Consider the following 15,750-nt stretch of genomic DNA (forward strand, 5'->3'; position numbering starts at 1 on the left):
AGCAATCATTTCTTCGAACACATCCTGATAATTATTGTCTGGACCCTCTGGAACTTCTTCCTCTTCACGAATAACGTAAGCGAGTGGGACTCCTGTTGTTCCTCGAATTTGCAGCAAGTACTCCGCAATATTCTTGAACACATCACGAATCTTCTTTAAATCTTCAATCTGAGTAGGAGCCGTGAGGTCTTTTGCCAATTCTTTATCTTCCTTTTCACGCTTCTTAATCTCAATCATCGAGTAAATGCGCGCCGGATTAAACTGAACTGGATAAGGCCGAGAAGTGCGCTTCAAATGACGAACATAGTACGCCAACAAGACAAGACGCTCCTCCGCAGTGGGTGAAATTGCAACACCATTGCGAGGAATCACAGCCGGTGCTCCTGGTTCTTCCGCGTTAGGATTCGGGAGTGTACCCCCGGGACGACGAATATTCTTACACATATCCTTGATAAAATCATCCGTCGCAATCTCGAAAACATCCATAGACGTAATCGAATCAGTAATGGCATCACGCTGTTCAACATCAACAATACCAATTGCTTGTAAAGCATTTCGAACTTGAGCTAAAGCGGCTGCCATGGTCAACTTTCTTCTTTCTTCCTGTATCACAAACTCATAAAATTCTGTTAGTTGGTTTCGAACATTCAGTGTTCTCACGCCACGTGAACACGAGAATTATTGATCATTGATGTCATCAAATGTGAATTTCACATATAGACTTGAATAAATGATATCGATAACGAGTACCGTTTCATTACCATACAATAAGTACGCAACGAACTCTAGCGAACACAAAACAGCTGTCGCTCTCATCCGTTCGAGATATTTAACCAATATCTATCAGAGTGGAGGATCCGCGACTACCTTGCGGTATAATTCCGATAATAATTGTTGCATAAGTAACTGCTTCGTATAAGCATACTACTTATCATCCACACATGAATGACGCTCAAAACCCGAGCATTTAGCAAACAATACAATTTTGTGCAATGCACCTTCTTCGATAGATGAAGAGATTCATGGATGCGTCCAACCATGGAGATTTTGCCTCGTTTCAGACCGTTAGACGGATACGAAACCCAGTAACCGATCAACACGTCTATCACGTGGACCACTACGAGAAACTGGCAGTATATTCCAGGCCTCTGCAGGCATCGGCGACTTAACAACGACATGAAAAGCCAGGTATTTTGCCCTACCTCCCCAGGCACAATCGGAATCAGCGATCACTTCAAACACTCGAAAACACAACGAAGACACTACCTTTGATCCCGTTACCTCAGCATAGAACTACTGGGTCTGATAAACTAGAAAACTGCAACGATAACGGGCTAGAATCGTCTAAGGAACCGAAAGGATCCCGCATACTTTCGTAGATGACCAAAGGCGTAAAAACACAAGATTATAGACTTATCTGATAGACTTAGGGATATGAACCCCTCATGTACCGCTTGACGTAGGGGTTTTCTACCCTCGAGTCGCATCCGTAGCACGGAACCACCCCCAAGTCTTTGCTCGGTTCCCGTGCTTTGCCCAACGAACGATGCGATGCGCATGTGCCGGTAGCGGCGTGCCGGAGGAATCCTTTGTGTCGCGTTCTATACCAATCCAACAGGGGCTGTTTCGGTCAAGGCCGTTCCATTTCCCGGTATTACATTGCCAGCAAACCAAAACACACGGGAATATTCCCGCTACCATTTTCCGAATCGGGATTGCAATTGCGCCAAATTGCCATGGCGGACTTGGATGAAGATTTCACCGCTTCTTCGGATGAAGACTTCATTGCGTCGTCGAATGAAGATTTTAAAGCTGCTTCGGATGAAGAATCTAATAAAATTGATAGAGTCACAAGAAAACGTACAATGGAAGACACTGGGCCAGAAACCTCGTCAAAATTGTCCCGGTCGAAGTCTCCAACGGAGTCCAAGCGGAAGCAGGCCCGGTTGCCAACAACCATGGCGGCGCTAACATCAATGAAAAGACAAGTTGAATCGCTTCTCCGGGGCTCACACTACGACCAAAACGTTTCGTTACGTGTTATTACAGCCGCCCTCAGGCTTCAAGAGGACTATATTTCCAAAAAATCCAAAAAAAAAGGCCACACTCTACCACCACCCGAAGTTCAAAACACTGTGTGTCATCTGCTTGGCGTTTCACCCGAGAACTACACCGACATTGTATCACAATTCCTCAAAGACGGCTCTATTTATTTCAGTGGTGCAGGAGGGGACGGGAGGGGAGGATGTATGGACCAAAAAGAGACTCGAATCCCTCGTACGAAAAATGTTACCATTGCCATCCGTGAATTTGTTCGTACGGAGCGGAAGAATCGAAAACGGGTGACTGCTCGGCAGGTCTTGGATTTTCTGGCTAGAGAAGATATCCTGCACATACCAGTTGATCAGAGAACAGGATTGTACGAGAAAAACGAACTCAGGGTGGCTTTACGGAATGTGTTACGGTTTTTAAAAGGCCAGGGCTACAGGAGGGGTCGTCAGAACAACATTGCCCCAGATCCTTCATTGATTGTAAAACGCCACGAATACCTATACAGGCTCTTTGAAAATGAAGCATTGTCAAAAGAGGAAAGGCTCCGCAATGTTTACGTAGGTGAGAGTTACATCCATGGGCATTATAAAAGGAGCAATGATAGCCTTAAGGATCCAAGCAACAACTTGGACGTTAAATTTGGCAAGCCAAAGCAAAAAGGATGGCAATATCACTTTGCTGCTGCAATACAGGGCCCAAATCCATTGGTAGACAACCCCAGTATTGTATCAGAAATGGCTGGATTGGTTCCAGGAACAGTGTGGGCCTTCTGCCCCCACCAGAAGCAAAGTCACCAAGGTGACTACCACAAAGATTTTAATGGGGAAAATTTTGTGGCCTGGTGGAAAAATCAGCTGCTCCCAAATTTGCACCAGCCTTCTCTTGTCCATATGGATAATGAGGCATATCACAAAGTGTATGGTGATCATGTGCCAAAATGGAGCACAATGCGGAAGCAAGAGTGCATGGAATTTCTCCATTCAAAAGGTATCAAGCTGGAGTCGGAGTATTCCGCTGTTGTGCTGAAAGTTTTGGTGAAGGATTGGATTCTTGCAAATGAAAAGTTTGAGTGTGTCAGGCTAGCAGAAGAACAAGGACACAAAGTCCTTTTTACACCACCATATCATAGTGATCTTCAGCCAATTGAGCTGACATGGGCTTGGATAAGAGGTAAATTTGGCACACAGCACAGTGTTGGTACTACACTGGCGCTGGTCCATGAACGACTGCTACATGAGTTTGAAATGTTGGAGGAGTCAGGACATGGTGCCATCCAAGGTATGATAAACAAGTGTGTCAGGATTGCAAAAACATTTTATGATGACATTCCAGAGGAGGAGTTAGCAGAGGAGGCTTTAGAAGATGAGGAAGAAGATGATTATGATGACTATGAGGCAGGATATGATGAAGGGGTTTCCTGAAAACATTGCAGTCCAAAGCTTTATTGAAGAGAAACTAGAGGATGTAAATTTTGCAACTAAGTTGTCTTGGAGAAGGAGGACATAGGCTTTGTATAATTTCTAGTTAGTTTCTGGGTTATTGAACCAAACATTATGTATTGTCAGCAGTGGTTGTTCCCAAGTCACACAAAAGTAGTCATCAACTTCATTCCAAAATTGTCATACAATGGCATCAGCTCTTGGACAGGGAAAATAACAAAAATAAAAATATGACAATCCATTTTCTGGCAACTAACCGGGAGATTTCCGTATCCCCTTTGAAGAATTTTAATGCTTGCACTATGTTAGCCATCTCTTTCTCAATCATAGCATACACACGATCAACTTTCAAGCTCCATCATTTGGCACATGTGTGTTGCCCTGGTTGAGGAAGTCCTGGACCAACTTGTCAAATCCCTTAAACTAGTCTTGAAACTGTCCAAACCATGCTCTTCCTCTGCACCTTTGACCAAGCAATCACTTGTCCCACCTTAGGAACAATCCAGCAACATAATGCCTGCCCAACTTGGTGAGCAGGACTCTAGCATTGGCCAAGCAATTATTTTCCTCCGGAAAGTCCCCAGGGTCCAGATATCACACAGGCTGGTACATTCTATACTTGAGCCACTCCGTGATATCCGGGGTCTCCCCAGTGACATGCTTGATGGGCATCCTACCTTTGACATTGTACAGTGGGTGTGAGGTCTAAGACAAAATCTCCAGAACATACTTGGCCACCAAATCTCAGAATTTGGTAGCTTCTGCCAACTCATACTTTCTAACGTTAGCGCCTAGAATAGGAGGACCATACTTCTTCCGGGTTTTCGGATCTTTTTGAAACCTATAGAGACCCAACAAGGTTTCCATGATCCAATGCGGCTTCTCTTCTTTGAAACTGCCAAAATGTCATCAACATAAATGAGGAAATATTCATATTACTTGTACTTATTTCCTTTGACAGCCGGGTGCAACAAAATATCAGGATCAGCCACATTGACACTTCAAATCTGAAATTGTTTGCGCTTATGTAAGTGCGCATGCCATGCCAAGTCGCACCGGAACTCTTCAATCCATATAGAGCTTAAACAATTAACACTCAAAGCCCTTGTCTAGCCAAACCAAACTCAGGGCCCGCATTTGTGTACACACTTTCTCAACAATCCGCAGTGGGTTTCTGTGAGCATTGTGACAACATGTACATGATTTTTACTTTTGTTGAAGACAGTGTGTCTATTTCTATCTTGATGCGAAAGAACCAATTTTGGGGAATATGCTGGAGCCTTGTGGTAAAGAAGTTCTTCAATTCATATAGAGCCAAAACAATTAACACTCAAAGCCCTTGTCTAGCCAAACCAATGCTTTTGTTGATGCCAATTATGCAGGCAATCAGGTGACGCTGCATTCAAGAATGGGTGTTTAGATATTTGTGAATAAGACACCGGTGATTTGGTTTTCGAAAGGACAGAACATTGTGGAAACGTCTACGTTTGGTTTGGAATTTGTTGCGATGAAGATTTGTTACAAAGTACAACCAATGTACGTACAAAAGACAGGAATAAAGCAATGTCAACAATACCTGGTAAACGCAAGTGGGCATTATTACAAACAACCTGCAATACACCTAAGCGGACTTAAGGACTGTAAAACTCAGCTTGCTTACAATGCTCCCCACGGGTTAGACAGCGGATACAAGGACCTATGCTAATGCAATATTAGGATCAATGAATTTCTAAAACAATGAGAGGAAGATTATTCTACTACTAGTCCATGAGAATTGGTCTGTTCATACAAATGAAAGACCTCTTACCGTGTGCGAGATAATCTTACTCCCACATAGAGTAATATCTGTTACGGTACACTACCTTGTGGCATGTCCCTTGAACAGCTCCCACTTGGTAAGGAAAGTGTAAGTGTGAGCCAATCCGATGGACGCAGCGGTTACATGTCCCATATGGAGTTTGTGTCGGCCTTATTGCGCAAATCTACCGTATTTGTTGATCAAACTCCTGGTAAGGACAACGTCTCACCAGAAGTTCAATCGCCTACTGCTAAAAGACAAGTCGCTTCCGTCCCACACACAACGAATCACAGCCCCACAGTCCCTACGAATATCCAAGAGTACAATATAGACTCATAATCTTCGTAGTTCATCGTTTTCCTCAACTGTGATCTCCATCGTCGTTTTGTGTTCTTCAATAGAACTACGAAGCAACCCCACCGTCTTTACGCCCCTAACCCTGCCCTCCCACCCATCCGCAACCTCTTCGGTCCCGATGTCGACCTCGGCTCATTTCAAACTGAGCGACTTTCCTCACAAAGTCCTCGACCCGATCGCCACCCTCACCGTCCCACCGACCTACGCAACCATTAAGCGTGCCCAACGCCAGCTCATGACTAACGCCGCCGCCATTCCCACACTCAACGGAGGTGGCGCCCACGGCCATATGGCCTTGACCCTGACCGCCCTTGCCTACGCCGACATCAGCGACGTCCCGTTTGTCATTCCCGTCGCCCCTCCGGCCAATCCGCCTCCCGGCGCCACGCAACCGCAAATCACCGAAAACAACCGCATTCATCAACACGACGCTGACATCTACAACCTTTATGTTGCCGTCAACAACGCGCTTCGCCAGCAACTTCTCGACGCAGTCCCCCGCATTTATGTCCGCGCCCTCGCCCATCCCATGTTCGAGTTTAGCAACGTCACTTGCCTTGACTTGCTCTCGCCCCTCTGGACCAAATACGGTACCATCAAGCCCGCCGAGCTCCAGAAAAATTTCCAGTCCATGTACACCCCTTGGAACACAACCGAGCCGATTGAATCAGTTTTTCTTCAGCTCGACGAGGCCATCGCTTTCTCTGTTGATGGTAACAACCCCATCTCGGAAGCTGCTGCTGTTCGCGCCGGCTACGAAGTCATTGCGCACTCGGGCCTGCTCCCCCTGGACTGCAAAGAATGGCGCAAATTGCCTACTGCTGCTCACACCCTTGCCCATTTCCAGCAGCACTTTTCCCTTGCCGACGAAGACCGGCGCCTCACGGCCACCACCGGTTCCCTCGGCTATGCCAACGTGCTTGCTGCTGCCCCCTCTCTCGCTCCTGCCACGACCTCCGACACTCTCAGCCTTCCTTTCTCCGCGCTCTCTGTGTCCCAGACTTCTGTCTCTTCGCCGGACATGACCTATTGCTGGACCCACGGTACCAGCAAAAACCGGTGCCATACAAGCGCCACGTGCAAGAACAAGGCCCCTGGCCATCGCGACGACGCGACCGCCACCAACACTCTCGGCGGCTCCACCAAGGTTTGGACCGCTCCCAAGCCCCCTGAATAGGAAAGAGGGACGGCTACGCCAATGGTTAACTCTAGTAATACCGATTATTTAAATCATATTACTAGTCTTAATTCATCTGTAGTCCCCTCCCCGCCTAGTCCCCATACCTCGGCCATTGCCGACACCGGTTGCACCGGCCATTACATCACCGTCAACTGCCCCCACACCCACAAACGTCCGGCAAGCCCCAGCCTTGCCGTACGTGTCCCTAACGGCGCCGTCCTCCGCTCAAGCCACATTGCCACCCTGGCCCTCCCTGGCTTCTCCCCTTCTGCTTGCCAGGCCCACATCTTCCCCGGGCTCACCTCACACCCACTCATTTTGATTGGACAACTTTGTGACGACGGCTGCACCGCCACTTTCTCAGCCACACGCCTCGAGATCCACCGCGACACTACACTACTCCTCTCCGGCACTCGTGCACCCACCACCGGCCTCTGGCACCTTGACCTTACCCCTGCCAAGCCTCCTGCCACAGCCCACGCTCTTGTTCCCAACACTCCCCTTGCTGACCGCATCGCTTTTGTTCATGCCTCGCTCTTCTCCCCGGCTATCTCCACATGGTGCCAGACCCTCGACTCCGGCCATCTTGCAACCTTTCCCGAACTTTCCTCCCGCCAGGTCCGCAAGCATCCACCTCATTCCCCCGCCATGGTCAAGGGCCACCTCGACCAACAATGCGCAAACCTTCGCTCCACCAAGCTTCCCCCTGTAGGTTCCCCCATCACGACGGAACCCCTTGCCGCCGCTGTGCCCGACCTTGACCCTCCCGACGCCCACGACGTCACATGCACACACCATGTCTTTGTTGCCCACCAATGGGTTACCGGTCAGATCTACACGGACCAACCGGGCCGCTTCCTCACTCCCTCCAGTGCCGGCCACAACGATATGCTTGTTCTTTATGATTATGACAGCAATGCTATCCACGTCGAACTCATGAAGAACAAGTCCGGCCCCGAGATTCTAGCCGTCTATAAGCGCGCTCATGCTCTTTTCACCCAGCGAGGCCTTCATCCCCAACTCCAGCGTCTTGACAACGAAGCCTCTGCAGCCCTCCAGTCCTTCATGTCCTCCGAGCACGTGGACTTTCAGCTGGCACCCCCCCCATCTACACCGCCGTAATGCAGCCGAACGGGCCATCCGCACCTTCAAGAACCACTTTATTGCTGGTCTCTGCACCACTAACCCGGATTTTCCCTTGCATCTTTGGGACCGCCTCCTCCCACAGGCCCTCATTACCCTCAATCTTCTTCGTCGCTCCCGCATCAATCCCAAGTTGTCCGCCCACGCACAACTTCACGGTGCCTTTGACTACAACCGCACCCCGCTCGCTCCTCCTGGCACTCGCGTCTTAGTTCATGTCAAGCCCGCTGTTCGCGAAACCTGGGCCCCCCATGCTGTTGAAGGTTGGTATCTCGGCCCCGCTCTCAACCATTATTGCTGCCATCGCGTCTGGATCACGGAAACACGTGCCGAACGTGTTGCTGACACCCTTTCCTGGTTCCCGACCCGCATTCCCATGCCCGCCGCTTCGTCCACCGACCGCGCCCTGGCCGCCGCCCGTGACCTAGTCCATGCCCTCCAGAATCCTTCCCCTGCATCTCCGTTCGCCCCCCTTGATGCCACCCAGCACCAGGCCCTTACCGACCTCGCCAATCTCTTTGCCACTGTGGCCGCCCCAGCCGACGACGTCCCTGCACCCGCTCCGGTGCCTCCGGTCCGTCCCCCTGCCCCAGCAACTCCCGGTCCGTCCCCCTGCCCCAGCAACTCCCCTTGCGCAGGTCCGTTTTGCCGTTCCTCTTGTCACGGCCGAACATGCCCCGGCACTTCCGAGGGTGCCCATTCCTGCCCCAGCACTTCCGAGGGTGCCCACCCTGGCCACCTATCACTCTCGCACCGGCAACCCCGGCCGTCGCCGCCGCACCGCACGCAAACAACCGGCAACCCCAACCCTAGTCCCGGCGCATCCCCTGTTACCGAGTACTACCAAAGCACAAGCGTAGGACAGATCGCTGTTAGGACAGTGAGTGGTAAACGAAGGTGGGCGTTGAGACGAACGACCTGCAATACACCTAAGAGACTTAGGGACTGTAAAACTCAACTCGTTGACGACGCTCCCCACGGGTTAGACAGCGGATACGAGGACCTATGCGTAGAATGCAATTTGGATCAATGAACTTATAAAACAATGAGTGGGTGATTACCTTCTACAAACTAGTCAATCTGTTGTTCAGTCCAGTGAACAATCCCACAAAATGCCATCGAATCTTTGATCTTCCACAGCTGCCATAATCTCAACAGGCAACCTTTCTTTCACATGTATATATACTTTCGGAACTATAAGTTCCTTGCACGATACCTATGGTGAGTATAGGATCTTGTTCAATCCCACCATGTGGTTTGTGGTACCTCTTTTGTCCCCGCAATCGTATCTCCTATGTTTCGATCATATTTCACTGTACCCTTGGTCTTGTAAACTGACAAGTAAGGACTAACCTGTAAACACATGCGCCTCCGGAAACATAGCAATCGTACAAATGCACCCTTTATTGTGAGTCCACGTGGCCACGAAATAAGGCTGACAATATTTCTGTGCGCGCCTCCTTAACTCCATGTGCATAGTTTTGATTCACACTTGCGACATCCATGTTATGCGAATCATGTCCATGAGACATGTCGCAAGGAGGCATACCGTAACACTCCCCATCAGCCTGCTTGGTGGTCTTGAAAGTCTTCACCTCACAATTTGATGTATCACCTTGCCAGAACAAGAGTGGCTTAAGGACTGGCCATGCCTGTTGAAAACCCCAGTGCTTACTGAGCACATCTGCCACGTTTTCGGCTCCCAAGATTTTCTGGAAATCAACAACTCCTGCTGCAATTGCCTCACGAACGCGATGATAAGACAATGCATTATGACGCTTGTTTATGGGCGACTGAGGTTCTGTTGAGCTAGTAATCACTGACTGGTTGTCACCAAACAAGATTGTCTTTCCTGTCACTGGTACTCCAAGGTAATGGAGGGTGGTACGGATGTCCATGATTTGCTCAACTGCAATCCGAGCTGCAACAAACTCAGACCCATAGGTGGCAGTCTCAACAGTAGCCTGACGCTTTGAGAACCATTCAAAGGGAGTCTTGTTGATAAGATGGAGGACTCCTGTCACAGAACGACCTGTTACCATGTCGTGGTATAGGTTTGCATCAACGTAGCTTGTTAGAGTGACATGCTTTCCAAGTGCCGTTGGTGCATCATGAGGAAGAAGTTCTTTGACATCCCCGTATACAGAAGTTGCCCAGCTATGACGCTTGTCCGGTAGTTCTGAGTAGTCGGGCTCATCAGTACGAACCCGAATAGCACCATTCTTCATCTTCTTGACGTAACCGTACATCCGCTTGAGTCGATCAAGATGTCCTTCACGGGGTGCCACTCGAAATCTTGACATACTCATAACAGCAGTGGCTATATCAAATCGACCTAGTGTGATGAGCCATTGCAAGCTCCCAATGAGTGACTGGTACTGCTTTATCCCGTCTTCACTGAGTTCCGATGTAGCATCTAGTTCCGGATGGTCTCCTTTCTCTAGTGGGGACACATACATCTTGGGCTGTTCACCATACATCCTCTCATACTGCTCCATCATAGGTGCAATATATTTCTTTGGGTGGTATGAAAGAGTGCCGTCCTTGTCACGCTCAAAAGTACATCCCAAGTGGTATTCAAGAGGACCAACACCTTTGAGCTTGTACTTGTGTCGCTCCTTGAGTTGATCAATGATATCTCCAGGACTGTGAGCTGCAACGGCAATGTCGTCAACCCAGACCGCAATGTACTTGTATACTCTACCATTGGCTCGTATCCAGACATCCGAGTCGGCCTTACTTGCTGTGAACCCAAGGTCCCGAAGGGTGTCCGCAAATCTCTCATGCCATCGGAGTCCACTGCTCCTGAGACCATACAGTGCCTTGTTGATAACAAGAATGTGTCCTTCTAGCTCAGCAAATTCCGGACCAGCTACAACAAAGACCTTTTCTTTGGTCTTGGCTTCCAGGTATGCATTCCCTATGTCTGCTCCCCATAGCTTTAGACTGTTGAGTTCAGCTAGGAATACAACAATACGCAAGCTTCGTAGCGAGACAACTCCAGAATACACACTTTCAAGAGGTACAGGAGTAAGATGTCCGCCAGCTACCATCCTGGCCTTGTGCCTTCCATCGTGCTTGACATCATATACTGTATGGATTCGGATCTTCTTGAACCCTTCTGGTGCATTCGACACATGTTTACCGTGTATAACAGCTTTACCTCTGTCAATGAAGGTGTTATACTCATGGAGCTGAGTCCTTTCAATGTTTTCAGCCTCCTGCCATTTGCTATTTCTATTCAACTTATCAATAGCTACCGCCTCCTTGTGGTCACGAGGGATCTGGTACCCAAACTTGAAGACAGGTGAATGCCTAGTAGAATGGAGTCGAGCTTGGTTAACTAGCCGTTGAAACTTCTTTTCTCTAGTTGCGAGCCGTTTAAACTGTTTCCATCCTGGAGTATCTAGTAGACCTTGGCGTTTAGCATAGGCAGCACAAGTAACAGGATCGTCGGCCCGTATGACATCAAGGGGTTCATAGGTAGACTCCCCAGTTTCCCAGTTAACAAGAACGTTGTATTTAGAGCCTTTGTAATTCTCATCGTTTGTAGATAGGGGGCCTTGGTGCGCGACGATGTCCTTAAAACGCCATTGTCGATCAGTATCATGCAATTCTTTGTCTAGATCAGTTTCAAGTTTATCTAGAATTTCGTTGTAGGCAAGAATTTCATCATACTCGCCATCATTGATTTCGACTAAAAAACGCACATCAGAGGGCTTGTCGGGATCTAAGATTTTCCTTGTGATACGTGCACGAAAACGCTCCCCATCATCCTGAGTATCGGTTGGGAACGTGCGTCCAATAAGGTCCTCAGGGGTGAAACCGGGTAGATCCTTTAAGGCATAGGAATTTTTGTTTTCAGTTCTACGCGACTTGACAAAGTTGATAGGCTTAGAATTACTCTCCCCTTCCTGTGGCGTAAGGCGTAGGTTGATTTCTCCGGATTTCAATGCGGAACGCACACTGGAGCGGTATAAGATCTTGTTGGTGTCGTCCGTGAGGATTTTGTAAGTGAGAGCATCCCCAACAGATTCAGCAATGCCAACAAAGCGACCGCTCTTTTCGGTACCATCGGAAGGGAAAGATGGATCTTCGAGACGGTAGTACACCGGTTCCCAAAAATGAAACTGGAGAAGTACGCTGATATCAGGGGTGCTACCAAGAAGAATTTCGAGTGGTGTACGATCGTGCAAAGATTCATGGGACAAATGGTTGAAGACATAGCAGATGTAGGCAATGCACAAGAGCCAAGTTGAATCAGGAGCACCGGTTTTGTTAAGAACATTATTGGTATTAGCTTCAATAGTAGCAATACGGCGTTCGGCAAAATTTTGATGTTGATGATGAGGTTCACTTTGCCATTGGTCAATGTTGTAGGCTCGTGTAATATCAGCAACCTTCTTACTGATTTCAACTTGGGCTCGATCACTCAGAAGTTTATCCATAGCTCCACGATGGCGAATATTGTCTTCAAGGGCATTGACGAACTCCTTGTCTGTTTTCATGGGATAAATATCGGTGACTAAGGAACGTCTCCCCACAAACAGTTGTGCAAACTTGGCTCCGTTGTCAACAGCAGGTGTGTCTGACCAGATAGTATCCGTTGCAACAGCCTCGTTGCGCCGATGCACATTTAGAGCCGGGAATCGCGATTTGAAGTGCTTTCGTAGCGGTGCATTGTAGACTTCGCGAGCGTACTGTGTCGTAGCCATGATGGTTTTTCGGACAGTGTCACCGGATACCCATCCCAAGCAGGGACGTAATGCTTCATAATCCCGTTCATTGCGTTTGACATTGTGCTTACGACACTGGATAATGCAATCAATAGCGTCCTCGCGATCGAGATTGTAGTACGCTATATGGCGGTGGAGGTATTGGCCTGTGTTGTCAAATCGTGGTTCAACATAGGCATTGCCCGGAAGATCTTGCATTGCATTGTACCAGTTGTTCACCATGTCAACTTCATTGTCTAGAATAGAAGGGTCCCAGTCAATATCGGAAGTCAACACAACATGCGGAAGAGATTCGAACTCGCTATCGGTAGGCTGTCGCATATCCATATACGGGAGGCCTTGTCGAACATGAAGAGGAATGATATAATCATCCAAGGTAACAATCCGCTGTTGTCCTCCAACATTGCGAGACCGGTCTTCGACTGTGTTTCGGTAATGCTCAAGTTGGGCACTGGAGTGGATGGTCTTTCCCTTGCCAAGATAGGCGTATTGGTGCATAATCACAATGATAGGGCCTTTGTGAGACTCAACAAACCCAGCGGCAGTGACAATATCCAAATCTGACAGGGTATGCTCGTTGATACCCGTTATACTAGCAGACCGTCCTGTCTTGTTCACAACTTTGACATCACAGCCAGCAAGTCCACCGTTGGCACCTCGATCGACTAGAGCAGCAGTTTTGTTCTCAACGGAATGACGAGAGACTTGATATTCCAGAACGTTGAGTTGAACAGACTGTTGTCGATTGTCCGATGACTGGGTACAATTGATTGGTGTACGGCGGGATGTAGCAAGGACTTTTCGGATATCGCCGTCTCCCATGTGACTCACACGGTCAGTCAAGTGTGCAAGGAGCTCCGTCGTTTGATCACAGTCATGGAATGCTTCAGCTTGCTGGTTGTCTGGTTCGCTACGGTTGAACTCGCCATTTCCGTTCGATATCTTGGCGTGGGTATTCGCTTCCAACGCACGTTGCGAGACATCACCGGATCGAGTAGGGCCTTTGTCGGGTGCGGACAGGCCTTGGAGAATGGCTTTGGCATCATCTGAAAGCTGATTCCACATCTCGCGAGGGATATACGGACGCTCTCGATTGGTTGCCGGATCGCGATTACGGTGGCCAGATGGACTGACTTTGCGGTTGTGAGCATTGGCCTCATAGATCACTGCAGGAGAGAGATCAATATCATAGTCAATTCCATTGTCTTCGGTGAAGTCCGGTTGATCATACGAGAGGTCGGTCAGAAAGGCGCTACGCTTGCTCTTGACACTACGAGAATTGGAAAGGTTGTTCCCTTTATCGTATAGAGAAGCAGATGCAAGCAATAGACTCAGGTAGCCTTCGTAGTTGAGGGGAGTGCCTCCTTTAGCTAAGTCTAAAGTAGCGGTGATCTTGACCTGGCGGAGTTCAGGGATGTCGTGTACAGCGTTTTCAAGCAAACTGAGGCAAAGCTGTTTAGGCAACTGCTCTGCCATAGGGACCATATCATTGTAGATACGAAGATGGTTCTTCCAGTGAAGGATGAACCCTTCCCCGCCGTTCCTGTCCAGGATGTGCCATATTTTGCCGTAGTGAGGTAGGCCAAAGTGTTGGAGGACCCAATCTTGGCACTGGCAGACTCTGTGTAGTGCTTGACAACCTTACGGAAAACTTCTTGGGCATTGAAGTCAAAACTATGTTCGCGAACAAGGTTTTTCCCCATATCTGTCTGAAGTGTATGTTCCAAAGCAGAGTACACAAATTTCTTCTGTTCCTCAAAGAGAGACTTCTCTGAGGGGTCCGTCGGTGCATAGGATGGGTCAAGTACCTTTTCGACGTTATGGGATACCGCGGTGACCACGAAAGACCGGTAGAAATTGTCCCAGTATCGGTCATCCTTAAGGATAGGATAGTGGGTCTTGTCACGCTTGACTCCTCGCTTAAATTCGTCGACTGCCGATCGAGCTTTCGTGGACGTACTTAACTGGTTGTTCAGAGAAGGACTGATGGTGGCCGGAACATTAGAGACTTGTCCGAGTGCTGAGCGTCGATATAAAATGAAATCTCCACTAGTCAATGCAACAAGCTCCGAATTTTCCAAAGGACTTCCCTTTTGCCGTTCAAGTGATGCCTGCCAACGCAGGAAATGACGAAGGATCTGTCGGTGCGCCATGAGCAATGGGGTCCACTGAGGGTCTTCATGGGTGTCAGGACTCGCTGGAGGCACATATCCAAGGGCATCTAGTTCGTTCTCAAAAATACTGAGGAGATCATCAACAGAATTATACCCTTGTTGTTCGAAACTAAGTCGGATTGGGTGCCCTTGAGGAAGTGAAAATACATTATCCAAAAAATGCGAGTAAGCAGCTCCGCTAGTCATTTGCCTGGTGGCCGGTACCATGGTGGGCTGGATAGCCGAATCAATAAAAGGTTTCTTGGGGTTCTCAAAAGAAAATATCTAATTATGGGTTCGGGTCCTTCGCTGTTTTGTTATAGCGGACTTCGTTAAATGACCCTACACCAGTGAACGAAGCTAGCACTGGTACACTCACTTCTACCTCCGTAGGCAGTGTCCTCGGGGACTGACGAGGGTTTGATTAGCCCCCCCGTACTACTTTACGCCGGGTAGTAAGTCCGTCCCAACCGGAATCAGGGTTCAAGTCCTTGAGCCTATTGGTATTTCTACCTCACTCAACCAGAGTAACCCGTAGTCACGAAACAACTTGTCGACGAACCCTGAAGACTCCAAGGGGTTCTCGACACCAGTGATTCCGAGGAAGTAGGGAGGCCACGAAAACTTATTGACAAACCCTGAAGCAGTACTAGTGGGTTCTCAATACCAGTTACCGTGAGGAAGTAGGGTAGCAGCTTCCAACCAATGCGTTACACAAGCCGATAAATACCCCACTTAAGGTGGCACCTCTGATACTTGATGTAACAAACAAAAGATGTCAGCAGTTAGTGACCAAACAATGTACGCCAAGTACGAAGTTCGGAAACCGTCTTGAGCGAAGACCTCAAGATGTGTTTACCACAAACAACTGTGCAATGGGCAGCAGTGGTTT

At 48.6% G+C, this 15,750-nt stretch overlaps 3 protein-coding genes across 3 annotated transcripts; 2 read left to right on the plus strand and 1 right to left on the minus strand.

Moving 5' to 3' along the window:
• The first annotated feature begins 1,636 nt into the window (after positions 1 to 1,636).
• On the plus strand, positions 1,637 to 3,598 carry PHATRDRAFT_45283 (predicted protein). The gene has a single exon (XM_002179240.1). The coding sequence runs from the start codon at positions 1,737 to 1,739 to the stop codon at positions 3,471 to 3,473; it is 1,737 nt and encodes a 578-aa protein (XP_002179276.1). The 5' UTR covers positions 1,637 to 1,736; the 3' UTR covers positions 3,474 to 3,598.
• Positions 3,599 to 5,361: 1,763 nt separating this feature from the next.
• PHATRDRAFT_34943 (predicted protein) lies at positions 5,362 to 8,982 on the plus strand (the record flags this gene model as incomplete). Its single annotated transcript, XM_002179241.1, has 6 exons — positions 5,362 to 5,500; positions 5,691 to 6,542; positions 6,697 to 6,847; positions 6,889 to 7,773; positions 7,886 to 8,849; positions 8,956 to 8,982. 6 exons carry the CDS (start codon positions 5,362 to 5,364, stop codon positions 8,980 to 8,982), a joined length of 3,018 nt encoding a protein of 1,005 aa, XP_002179277.1.
• A 2,698-nt stretch (positions 8,983 to 11,680) lies between these two features.
• On the minus strand, positions 11,681 to 15,086 carry PHATRDRAFT_34944 (predicted protein; the record flags this gene model as incomplete). Its single annotated transcript, XM_002179455.1, has 3 exons — positions 11,681 to 11,699; positions 11,765 to 14,248; positions 14,305 to 15,086. The coding sequence occupies 3 exons, from the start codon at positions 15,084 to 15,086 to the stop codon at positions 11,681 to 11,683; spliced, it is 3,285 nt and encodes a 1,094-aa protein (XP_002179491.1).
• Between the last annotated feature and the right edge of the window lie 664 nt (positions 15,087 to 15,750).

This window comes from Phaeodactylum tricornutum, chromosome 6 (genome assembly GCF_000150955.2).
Source record: "Phaeodactylum tricornutum CCAP 1055/1 chromosome 6, whole genome shotgun sequence".
NCBI classification, from domain to species: Eukaryota; Bacillariophyta; class Bacillariophyceae; order Surirellales; family Neidiaceae; genus Phaeodactylum; species Phaeodactylum tricornutum.

Excerpts from the sequence above, each read along its gene's own strand:
- PHATRDRAFT_45283 (XM_002179240.1), top strand. The coding sequence starts at position 1,737 with ATGGCGGACTTGGATGAAGATTTCACCGCTTCTTCGGATGAAGACTTC.